Below are 13,234 nucleotides of genomic sequence, written 5' to 3' on the forward strand. Positions count from 1 at the left end.
AAGTCTGATTAACAAACTGATTTTAACCCTAAAACCAGTGAGCACATCTGGATTCCAACAGCAGCCTCTACCGTGGATTAGATATATAAACGAATGGGCTCTTTAGAGTGCTGTGATGTCGCATGATTACACCCTATTTGCTGAATAATAGAAACATTTATCATGATTTATTACGGCTGGGACTGTAATCACTGTTGCTCCAGAGAGAGTCCACTGTCTGCAGGGGAGCGCGGAGCAGGACTAATGTGTTGTTGGGACAGAAACACCTGTTCCTCAGTGATAAAGAGTCCAGGAGCCAAATAAATGGCGCTGTCCACCCCACACACTCACTCACTCTGATGTACTGTAGGTGGGAGTGCACTGAGCTGATGCACTTACTCCAGGTTTATTTGCTCCCGCAGACATCAAACACTCTCTGCTGTCAACAGTGGGGAGTGGAGCTGCCGAGCGTTAGCCGCTATTAGTCGCGTTGTGATGTCCTTGACTGACGCAGACCGAGCCTCTCCGGCGTTAACCGTTTGAACCCATCTCCTTTGTGGGAAGAGGCTCATCTTTTTCTGTTTCCTGCAGTTTCATACTGAACACAAGGAACAGCAGAAAGTAAGTCATGGACGTTCTGTGAGATCTAATAAGGTATTTCTGCCTCTGACTTGTCACCAATGGGATGATACAGACAGAAGAGAGAGGTGTTCGGACAGAAAACTTTTGAAATCCTCATGTTGCCCCAAAAAGTTTAGATTTTTTATTTAAGGCGAGACACGGCAGGTGAAAGTATTGATTTTTCACGCAGTGGTCGAAGTGGAGATTTTTATCTATTTTCCTCCCTTTACATCTTAGTTTTCATGTCAGTATAAAAATGACAAAACTCATCCACATGATGTTTATTTGGGGGCAACCCGGAAGTAGCTGCTGCGCCGACGCTATATATATATATATATAGGCCAGGGCCTTTATTTACTCAAGGGCATCTCGGACCAGGCCTTTATTGGAACCAGGCCACAATTAGAGACAGGCGTTTATTTCTGTTTGAGCAAAACGGACGACCAGGAAAATGAAGAAAAACGAGATTTGTGTCCATTTGCACCTAAAATATTAGGTTCATTTATTAATTAACATTTCAAACCCTCTCCCAGCGGCTGGAACATTGACGCCTTTTATTTTGTCGGGACAACAGGAAGTGTTTCGTTGCTGTTAGCGGAGCTTTGACATCAGTGTCACTGCAGGTTTCTGTTTCGTTTTTACCGCGGACCGGATTATTTGTTGTTACCTTGTGTAAAAGGCGAGTTTAGACGGAGCGTTTGTGTTTGTGATCGATCATGAGACTGACTCGAGAGAAGACGAGACGCTCGTGCTGATGGGAGGAGTTATTTTGAGGCGTGGGACTGACCTGCACACGGAGCAGCTGGACGTGCTTTGAAGACGCGATGGAGACTTTATTAAAACCCTGGAGGGTCACACAACTCTCCCCCTGTTTCCAAACATCGTCACAGGAGGTTTGAAAAGTGGCTAAATCTGTGTCAAAGTTACGTTCGGATCAGCTCCTCCGCAGCGTCCCCCTTGGCCCGGGTTCCCGTTTGTTACTTCCTGCACGTGAGTTTTCATTTACACGAGTATGAGACAAATTCCTAACATGGGGAATATTTCTACCACTATAGTTTCTAATAAAAGCCCCGGCCTGTTTTAGAGACCGGCTTTAATTTGCCTCCGCCAGCCGCGAACCCGGCCTCTGTCAGAGACCCGGCCGCTAATGGAGTACAGGCCAGTATTAGAGAATTTACGGCAATAATGAATAAAAATAGGATAAAAATTAGAACAGTCTCGCAGTCTCCAAAATGTCTCCGCAACATGAGATACTGCATTTAGTTTCCCAATAAATGGTCAATTGTCTCAACTTATCTTGGTTTTCCACTTATTATCCACTTACAGCAAGGAACCAGTCACCCATTCACACCCTCATTCATACACCAATGTCCACAGGCATTGGAGGTAAAGTGGGTGAAGTGTCTTGCCAAAGGACACAACAACAGTGTGCACCTGCAAGAGCCAGGATTTTGAACCCCACACTCATCAGGCTGAAATGAAAAGCTGCCATTAAAGAGTCATTAATCATTAGCAATTATTAGAGTCCGGTGTCGCATGATGAACTATAATGTGTTGGAATGTGTGCAAATGAAAACAAATAACAGGGTTAAATGTTTGGGCATTTGATATTTGAAACCTGTTATATTAACTGTAACAAAGTGGAGGTATTTATGTTTGGCCACAGCAAATGTGATTAATAAATGATCACAAATTGGCTTCTATGACGATAAGCACGAGCAAAACAACGAAAGCTGCTTAGCGTTCAATTAAACCTCACGCTGCAGTAATTAAATGCGTCCCGAAGTTGAAACAGATGATTAGCTCCACGTAAACGAAGCGGCGTCTGCAGGAATCCTTTAAACACATTCAGAGCCGGAGCCGATGAGGCGGCAAATCTGTAGCATTAGCCTCAGAAACACAGTTACACACACGAGGATCAGCCGGTCACGAGCAGCACCGGCCAGTTTCTCTGAAAACTCGGACAAATACTTCCCAATGATTGTACTTTCCCATTGTTCGCTTGACCAGGGGCGGACTGGCCATGTGTCCATTCTGGAAGAGCACAGAAGGGCCACTGGCTCTGGGGCCACCGGTCTGGCCTCTCCCTTTACCTTACCCTTACCCCAGGGCGAAACAGAGCTTTACTCAAATCTAAAAGCTTAACCTCTTAACTCCCGCCTGAACCAAGAGGATCTTTTTCCTCACGTCATCAGATTTTTTTTCCATAATTTTTTTGTTGGGTATTCAACTCATTTTTGAACTCATTTTGTTTGCCATTTTTCTTCTAATTTTTGGCATTTTTTGGTCAAATTTTTGTCACATTTTAGGGATTTTTTTTGTCATTTTTTAGTCATTTTTTTTGGTCATTTTTTTGTCATTTTTTTGTCAAATTTTTGTCATTTTTTGGTCAAATTTGTATCACATTTTTGTAATTTTTTGTCACTTTTTTGTAATTTTCTGTTGTCACTTTTTGTCATTTTTTTTTGTCATTTTTTCGTCTAATTTTTGTCATTTTTTGGTCGAATTTTTATCACATTTTTGTCACATTTTTGTCATTTTTTTGTCTAATTTGTGTCATTCTTTGGTCAAATTTTTATCGCATTTTTGGCATTTTTCTTGTCATTTCTTTTGTCATTTTTTCACATTTTCATCATTGTTTTCATCTCAGTTTTGTCGCTATTTTCCAGAAGCTTTTGGATTGGGGTAAAGTCAAACTGGAGAAAATGTGCTTGGTTCAGGTGGGACAAAAATATGACGAAAACGTGACGACAAAGCGATGAAAAAACAACTAAAACATGACAAAAATGCAGCGACAACGTGACAATAAGTTCCCATCACTTTTCTAGCTTTTACCTTTCAAATGAGGCGTTACAGTGTTGCTCTCCAGTCAAGAAGCCTTTAGATTTGGATAAAGCCGAACTGGAGAAAATGCTCTCGGTTAAGACGGGGGGTCAGAGGTTCACATGTGTATTTGTGGAAGTGTCACATTTACGCTAATTTGGGCCAGGCTGACCAGAGTCCAGGGCTGTTCTTCAGTCCCAGTCCAGCCCCTGCGCTTGACCATGAATTAGTTCTGGGTTCAAATGAATGCACACGGTCAAATCAGTAGAGGATAAATCAGCTAAAACTATAACTAAATCTCCTGTTCTTTTACTAATGAAAACAAAATTAACGAGATAAGCAGAAGTAATCCAATCAAGTAGCTCTAGAGTGATTTAGACTAAACTTCACAAGACTCAATTTGTGACATTTTGTTGAGTAAAACTGAAGCACATTTTCCTCAAAAGACTAAAGCTGTTTACACATGTCGCCTCTGTTAATCATAGTGTACACAGAAGTACAGTGGTGACTAATGAGTAAAAAAAGAACACAACATTTCAGACAACACGCTTTAAAGGAATAGGCCACCGTTTTTACATACTGAGATATGTTCTTACCTTAGCTTTGACGAGTTCTTCAGGACCTGTCTGATCTTCAGTCACGTAAACACAGCGCAGACGGCGTTAGCATTTAGCCTCTCCCCCTCTCCTCTATTCACCTTATTCCGCCCCGCCCACTTTTGCCACTTTTTGCGTTGTCTCGGCGCCTCGTTGTCCAGACACTTCCGGTCGAGCGCGAAGCCCGTTCATTTTAACGGAGAACGAGGGAAAATATTCTCCGCTCAAATCTGATGTTTAGTCGATTGATTTGTGTAAAATGTCCGATGTTCATTTGCACCAGCATGTCGACACTGCAGCGTTTCTCTGCGCGGCCTGAAAACGGATTTGTTTTCGTGTAGTGACTGATTTTATGCGGACTTCTCCCCCGTGTTAACACATAGGAGAAAAGGGGCGGGCACAGTTCATGGCGGCGCCCACGCGAACGTCCGGAATAAGGTGAATAGCTCCAAAACAGGTCAAGATAGAAGCTACCAAGCTCTTCCACGTCTTCCCTATTTAAATATGGTTACGTGAAGTGTTCCACCACAAAGTATAATTACACAAAATTAAACAATGTGGATTTTCTAAGCGGATAAAAGGGGGGACTATATTGTAAGGCGTAATAATACCAGGAGTAATTTGGCATCCGCACAGTAAAGTGAAGAATACTGCGCGGGTTTCATCATCATTGTCAAAGTGTTACCGCACATTTCATTTCATGATATAATTGGTTATTGTAAAATTATAATGCCGTGTCATTACAAAATGCATCTGTACAGGGTCAGTTCAGTCACCCTATTCACAAAGAAGTAGGGAGTAAAGTTCGTGAATCGCTCACTACAACCCCGACGATTGAGGGGACGGGCTCATCGCGGACATTCAAACACAGACCTAAAGCAAATGCATTTCTTTACTGCACTCCTTTACTGCAGACTTCCTTCCTGACCGCTCACCTCTGTCTGAATCTCAGTATTCTGCCGAGAGTCGTGTGAACCGGGTGAACTGAAGCGCTCGGAGCAGAGTGCGAGTGTTTGAAAGGAGGCGGACAGACCGTGATTGAGCTCCACCGACTGTAAACATCAGAAAGTTTCAAAAAAATCACTCTCCAGAAGTCGGTGTTTTTTTTTTTTTCTTTTTTTTTCTCCCCCGTTTCGATATAAATTCAAATGTCTTAAATCCATTAGGGAGGTTTGGTGCTTTTGTGTAGCTTTCACGCTGTCACTCATGTCACATTTTCTTATTGTTGTACACGTTTATAACTGACAGACGAGGAGAAGTGTCTTTTTATGCAGATGGAGACTAAGACGCAGCTTTGTACGACTCTCGGGATTATTATATTGCCCTTCTGTTCGCGCTTTACGGTGCATGTGAGGGTTTATTGACAGATTACGTGCGTTATAGGCGGCAATTAAATCAGAATTAAAACCGAGATGATTCGTAAAGGTTCAAATATCTGCAGTGAGTTGATGAACCAGGAGGAAGCCGACGTCATCAAACACTCGGAATAATGAATTTATATATCACACACAAATAAAGTCAAGTGTAAATCGGGCCCATATGGATGTTTGTTCACTGCAGATTGTTCTATAGAAGCGAAAAAACGGCAGTTGTAGCTAATACTAGCTAGCCGTTAGCATTAGCACAGTTAGCATTCTCTGTTATTTATGTATTTATGGGCTGTTGAACCACTTTGCTCCTTTCTGTTTCTTTATTTAGTAGAAAACTATATTCATAATTCAGCATTTGTTAAAGTAGTTTTGAATAATTAAAGAAAGTTTAGATTTTTCTCCAAATTGTTTTCCCCCTTAACTGTTTTCAAACATGACCATATATGGGCGATTCCAGAGATGACCCTTTACTTTTTACCCTTTAGCTGGAGGCGGGAAGCTCGATTCCTATCTACTTCCATACGTTTGTTAAGTGGTGACGTCACAGCTCTACTTCCGGGTTCGCAGATGTGCGAGAAACTACAAAAAACTCTTTAATACCACAAACAATATTTCTGAAACTCAACAGAGAGTGACTGAACATACTTATTTATCAGGCTATCAGGCCTACTGCTATTAAAGTATTATTTACCAAAATCGGTGCTTCCGGTTTAGCGGAGATAAATGCTAACGGCGCAGCTACGCTAACCCCGGAAGTAGTGACTTTAGTAAATATTACTTTTTTAAATGAATCTGAGACATAAGTAGGTTCAGTAACTCTCCGTTGAGTTTCAGAAATATTGATTGTTGTATTAAAGAGTTTTTAATGTTTTTTTTCTCGCATATTAGCCGGTATGCTTGGACCAAGAAGCAGAAGTCGTGACGTCACACTTAACAAACGTAGAGATACAGACGGCATCTCTGGAATTGCCCATATATGGTCATGTTTGAAAACAGTTAAGGGGGAAAACAATTTTGAAAAAATTTAAACTTTCTCTAATTATTCAAAAACTACTTTAACAAATCCAGAATTATAAATAGAGTTTTCTACTAAATAAAGATACAAAGACATGGGGAGGAGCAAAGTGGTTCAAAAGCTCATAAATACATAAATAACAGAGAATGCAAACTTGATGCTACATGTTAGCATCGGACTAATGCTAGCGGTTAGCTAGCGCTAGCTACAACTGCCGTTTTTTCACTTCTACTGAACAATCTGCTGTGAGAAAATATCCATATGAACCCGATTTACACTTTATGTTTGTGTGGAAAATTGTGTTTCCCAAAAGATTCTATTTTCCCCCTCAGCGAGGCCACGCCCCCTTCTATGACGAGATGCCGTCTGTGTCTATGGGAGAAATACAGTTTTTGTAAGAAATGATTTTCCTGATCAGTATTTTGTAGTGATTGGATTCACAAACCTGACATGTATTTTTAGGGAAAACGTGCAATATATTTGTTTCTTCTCATAATTATATCCGTAATCTCGCCCTAACTGGTGAAACCCTTTGTGTGTGCAGGACTGGAGGAGGCCGCTCCGGGACCTTCTGTGCCATATGCAGCATCAACGAGATGATCCAGCAGCAGAACATCGTGGACGTGTTTCACACCGTCAAGACTCTGAGGAACAACAAGACGCACATGGTGGAGACGCTGGTGAGCACTTCCTCTCTGACTGACACGTGTGGGGTCGGGGGTCGAGAGGGTCATCTGCAAAATGGACGTTTCAGAGCTTGTTACCACGGCGACGGCTCCCAAAAAGCTCCTCCTGAGGCCCTGAGTAGCCACAAAAAAATGCTTTCCTCCCTCCTCATCTCTTGCTAGGGTTAATCCTTTCGTCCTAAAGTAAAAACACTCACCATAGCTTCACTGCAGCGACATGAGCCCCTTTTTAATAATTTTTCTTTTTATTGAAGCAAGGAGAGCAAGAGGAAGATGAACTCTTGACACATTGTGGAACTATTAGTCATTCACGTCTGATGATTCCACAGGAGTCGGGTTAAATAGTCCTCAGAGTGACAAGTGAGCTAATGTTATGACAGGGGAAAGAGAAAAGTGTTTGTGAGGGGCAAATACGACACCGAGATTAGACCGGGCGTAGATGAAGTCGGCCATAATGAATGTAAACAACAGGCAGCACAAGACTGATTCAGACCAGCCGCTGCACGTCCACTTTCTGAAGAAAAAAAGAGAAAGTTTCCCAAAAGGGCTGCACGATTTACCTTTATCGAATCAAAATGGAGGTTTGAGCCATTGCGATTACCGAAGCTCAAGGCGCTGAGGTTTTGTTTTTTCCTGTTTTGCGTCTCCGCCTGAGTGACATGAGTGAATGATCAGCCTCGCTGCCTCAGGAGTGGCTAAAATCCTGCACTGTCACTCAAAAAGATGCTGCTTAAGGTCTGAAGTGCCGTCATGCACGAGCTTAATATAGAAACTGCAGATTCGCATAAGACCTGAGGTTAAAATCGATCCAAGGACGGCTGAGAAACATCCTGATAAAGTCTTCAATCTGAGAACCAGACTGTTTAAATGCACACGCGATAATGAGCGATCGATAACACGCAGTGTTTCAAAACGTGTCAACAATGTTGTCGTCGAAAATTGACTTGAAACTAATATATTTAGGCATTTGCTTCTTCCCATAACGTTAGTGTCTGTCCAGAGAGGAGAGAAGAGTTAATCAGAAAGGAGAGAGTTTCATAAAACACAAATTATCTCAGAATCTAGAAAAAAATCTGTGATTTTGATCAAATTTAGCATCTGTTTAGCTTAGATTATTCAGGAACCGAGGCACGTAGAGTCAAACTGTTTTCACCTACGGAGAGCTTAGAGTCTCACCTTTCAAACGAGCCACAGCTGTAACATAGAACACACAGTGGTGCTGCAAATATCATGAAAAATGGTCTGGATTGTTGGCACTCAACAGCTGAATCCCAATAACAGCACTGCAAAAAGTATTGAACTAGATCAGTATAAACATCTCAATTTGAGCATAATAATCCAATTTTTAGTTGTTTTGATTGGTTAAGAAGTTCTTGGGCATTTGTCCTGGATTATTTCACTTGTTCTGAGATGTTTCTGACTCGTTTCGATACATTTCGTCCTTATTTCAGGTCATTTTCTTTGCCAATGCGGTAAGAATATTGGTCTTATCTCATTGGCAATTTAACTTTCTTATTTAAAGCGAGATTTACCTTAGAACTGGTCTGAAATGTCCTCAAACAAGCAAAGTAAACTTGGTCCGATCAGGAAAAGTGTCTAAATTAGTGAAAACCGCTCAAAACAAGATACATTTCCTCAATTCAAGTCATTTAAGCCAATGCTTGATATTTACTTTTTGTAGTGAGCGCGGCCTCAATGTGTTAAGATAAGATTAGACAAGCATGTGTTTCTGAGCAAACGCCTAAAATGCCTCTTGTACATTTGTATCTTGTTGTTGCTGAATGAGGCTGAAATGTAATAACTAAGTTCCATGATCTTTAACAGCAGCTCAATGTTCAATTGCACGAAAAGTAAAACAAAAGGCTATATAGAAAATATTAAAATCACAAAATCGTGCAGCCCAACACCTACTAATGCAAAAGTTGATATAAAGTTAACGTACAGCATCTCCTCCATTCATGAAGCTCCAGTGATGAAAAGCCAAACTGGTCCAGGTCTGGGCTGGATTCCACCACAGGAGAAACCGAGGGTGGATTTGTATGAAAGTGTCAATGCTGAAGTTTTTATTCAACTTCTGGTGTTGTGGTTTTCCTAAATATTGAACAATGTTGGAGACAGTAAAGCAAAATATACTTTAGCTCTTGGTTAAATAATTGCCTTCAGCCAATTCCGGCGCGGTTTGCGGCGCCGGCTGCCGCGGCATGTGTGCATCCAAACACACAAACACGCTGGAGTGTGTCTGCGGTGCTATCAGACGGCTGCAGTCTCCCTCCGTTTACTCTCGCCCAGGGAGGAGGCGCTGGCGCCGAAGAGAAAACAGTTTGTGGATCAATTCAGGATTTACAAGACTTTCATTTAATTGCTTTGGATGAAACACAATGCAGATTTCATTAAGTCTCAATAGTCAAACTTTCATAAACTTTTCAATGAATGCGTGTGCTCTCCTTTGTGGAGCTGATGTTCTTGCCTGAGCCGTCGTTGTACCTTTGGGCAAAGCTGCATCACCACACACTGTGCAGCAGCAGCCACACTGCAAAAAGTCAATATCAAGCATTGGCTTAAATGACTTGAATTGAGGAAATGTTTCTTGTTTTGAGCGGTTTTCACTCATTTAGACACTTTTCCTGATCGGACCAAGTTCACTTTGCTTGTTTGAGGACATTTCAGACCAGTTCTAAGGTAAATCTCGCTTGAAATAAGAAAGTAAAATTGCAGATGAGATAAGACCAATTTTCTTTCCCCATTGGCAAAGAAAATGACCTGAAATGAGGACGAAATGTATCGAAACGAGTCGGAAACATCTAAGTGAAATAATCTCGGACAAACGCCCAAGAACTTCTTAACTAGTCAAAACAACTAAAATTTGGATTATTGTGCTCAAATTGAGATGTTTATACTGATCTAGTTATTTAGTTTTTGCAGTGTCTCCACAGCCTTTTCCCTGAAGCCGCCATTTTGTGTCACGTGAAAGAAGCTCCCACAATGAACTCTGACACTCGGTACAACATGCAGCAAAAAAACTCATTTTCTTCCATCATCGAGATATTAATGTAAAGGGATTCACACGGTCACTGTCCCTGTGTTAAAGGAACGGGCCACCGTTTTTACATACTGAGATATGTTCTTAACTTAGCTTTGACGAGTTCTTTAGGACCTGTCTGATCTTCACCCGTGCCTTCAGTCACGTAAACACAGCGCAGACGGCGTTAGCATTTAGCCTCTCCCTCTCTCCTCTATAGCTCCAAAACAGGTCAAGATAGAAGCTACCAAGCTCTTCCACGTTTTCCCTATTTAAATATGGTTACGTGAAGTGTTATACTACAAAGTATAATTACACACAATTAAACAATGTGGATTTTCTAAGCGGATAAAAGGGGGAACTATATTGTAAGGCGTAATAATACCAGGAGTAGTTCGAAATCCGTGCAGTAAAGTGAAGATTACTGCGCAGATTTCAAACTCTTAATATAATAGTCGACTATATAGTGCGGGCCTGTGTAGTGAATGAGGGGTTAGGGACGAGGGTGGACATTCGGATACAGCCCATATGTTTCACAAGCCGGAGACGCGCCCCCACCCAGTAAAGTTACAGTCAGGTTCGAGGAGAGGTCACAACAAAAACACATGTTTTTTTTTTCATTGTTTAGACCAGGGGTGTCCAAACTTTTTTCATGGGGGGCCACATATTGAAGGGTACACGGGGGGAAGGGCCATAGATCGGTGGTTAGTGCCATGAAACCTTTGACAAGCAGAGGTTTCAAATGTGCCCCACACCGTCATTTATGCTTAAAACCTTCGTGCCAGCTCTATGTAAAAGATTCATACTGTCTTCTTAGCCTATTATAGTTTTGTTCTTTTAGTAAGACAGAAGGTTTAGTTTACCTGCTTTAGTTTTGATCACTTCCTGTGATCATCCTCCATGCCATTTTATTGGTTAGTTAGGTTAGAAACAACTAGGTTAGTTGTTTCTAACCTAACAACTAACCTAGTTGTTAGGTTAGAATTGTTTCGAATTATTACATTTCAAATAAAAAAGACCATCTCTGATATTTACTGATTCAGAAAAAAGGCCAAGGGCCAACACAAATTGGTCTGAGGGCCGCATTTGGCCCCCGGGCCGCACTTTGGACACCCCTGGTTTAGACATTTATCAACAATACAAATGCTTGTATTTTTCCCCCTGTTTGTTAAATGGTAAAATGTTGCGTGGTGTGGCTTTAATAAAGGACTTTTCTGCTTCCGAACAGATCGTTTACTTGATTACGCTTTTCTATCGTAAATCTCAGGGAGAAATTGTTGTGCTGAAGTATAAAATAATTATCCTATGTTTAATTAATTTGAACTTTTTATCACATTTTTACAGTATATCCTTTGTAAATACCACGATGTTTGTTTATTTTATGCTTTGTTGGTCGTCTTACATCAATAACACAATGAATCAAACTTTTGGCAACACTTTACATTACGGGCCGGTAAGTCCTTAGTACTTACGGTGGTACTTACAGTGGTACTTATGGTGGTATTTACACTGGTAATTACTTATTGTGGTACTTAAAGGATACTATAGTGAGAATTACAAGGTATGTACTGCGATACTTCTAGATACAGTGGTAACTCTTAGTAATGAAGGTTGTACTTCTTGTTTTCCCTAATGCTGTTTTATGTCGTTTTATAGTCACACAATCCCAGAAATGATGTCTGTTTGTAGAAGTACCACATCTACTACTTAAGATTTGCTGCTGTAGTATCCTTGAATTACCAATAAGTACCATAGATGTATCACTGAAACTACGAGAAACTATTATTTAAAGTATCAAAGTACATAGAAGTATGAGCTTCATTAGTAAGAGTTACCACTGTATCTGTTAGTAATGAGAGATAAGGTGGTAACTCTGTGCCTCCCTAACCCCTAATGACTAGCAATTATGACTTCTAGTACCACAATAATAACCTAGAATTACCACTGTAAATACCACTGTAAGTACCACAATAAGTACCAAGAAGCACCACTGTAATAACACTGTAAGTACCACAATAAGTACCAAGAAGCACCACTGTAATTACACTGTAAGTACCACAATAAAAACCTAGAATTACCACTGTAAATACCACTGTAAGTACCACAATAAGTACCAAGAAGCACCACTGTAATTACACTGTAAGTACCACAATAAGTACCAAGAAGCACCACTGTAATTACACTGTAAGTACCACAATAAGTACCAAGAAGCACCACTGTAATTACACTGTAAGTACCACAATAAGTACCAAGAAGCACCACTGTAATTACACTGTAAGTACCACAATAAGTACCAAGAAGCAACACTATAATTACACTGTAAGTACCACTGCCATTACTAGTAATTACCACTATAAGTACCACGGACTTACCGGCCCGTAATGTAAAGTGTTACCAAACTTTTAAACTCAAACAGCGACTCAGTTCTCAAGAAACCTGTTCACCGAGTACTTTTACCTCTTTTCTGAGTAAATATATTTGTCTCTGCTCACCGGTGCCTCCTCCTAACCCGGGCTGCTTCTGTCCCCCCACAGGAGCAGTACAAGTTCTGCTACGAGGTGGCCCTGGAGGCGCTCAGCTCGTTCTGATCGGCTCCCCCGTCGTCGTCGGCCCCGCCCCCCGCCCGCCCGCCCGCTCTCCTCTGATTGGCTGCCGCAGCTGCCTGTCGGTCTCTGCCGTGGGACACACAAAGTGCAAATGAATTGACCCCCCGCCCTGTGAGCCAGTGAGCGCGTGTGAGTGGAGCGTGCATGAAAGCGAGAGAACGAAAAAACCCCCGGGGCATGAAGAAGCTAAAAACGTGTGCCTGAAACTGTACACAAGAGACACACTGTTGATTTGTGTGCGAGGACTTTATATAAAAACGCTTGTACAGAGACAAAAATATGTTGAGAAATGAAAAGCTTATGTTTAAAAAAAAAAAAAAAGAAAAGAAGAAAGAAAGAAAGAAAAAAAAAAGCATAATTTTTTCCTCGTCCTCCGCTGGGCTGTCTGTGACTATTGTACAGAATATTCTTTTCAGATCTTATTCTACGCCTTGAATGTCGTCTCCTTCTCGAGGCTGAATGCACATTTCGAGAGACTTTTATTATAGAGCTGCACGATCTGGCCAGGGGAAAGAAAAA

At 41.3% G+C, this 13,234-nt stretch overlaps 1 protein-coding gene across 7 annotated transcripts in view; it reads left to right on the forward strand.

Moving 5' to 3' along the window:
• ptprt (protein tyrosine phosphatase receptor type T) overlaps positions 1-12,712 on the forward strand; it is a 339,518-nt gene extending 326,806 nt beyond the window's left edge. For all 7 annotated transcript variants that reach the window (XM_079579208.1, XM_079579213.1, XM_079579209.1 and 4 more), the window contains 2 exons: positions 6,949-7,084; positions 12,644-12,712. In XM_079579208.1, the coding sequence (XP_079435334.1) occupies positions 6,949-7,084; positions 12,644-12,697 (190 nt within the window). In that variant the 3' untranslated portion in view covers positions 12,698-12,712. The remainder of the gene's footprint in view (positions 1-6,948; positions 7,085-12,643) is intronic.
• Positions 12,713-13,234: the final 522 nt, after the last annotated feature.

This window comes from Gobius niger (genome assembly GCF_951799975.1).
Source record: "Gobius niger genome assembly, chromosome: 20".
Lineage (NCBI taxonomy): Eukaryota > Metazoa > Chordata > Actinopteri > Gobiiformes > Gobiidae > Gobius > Gobius niger.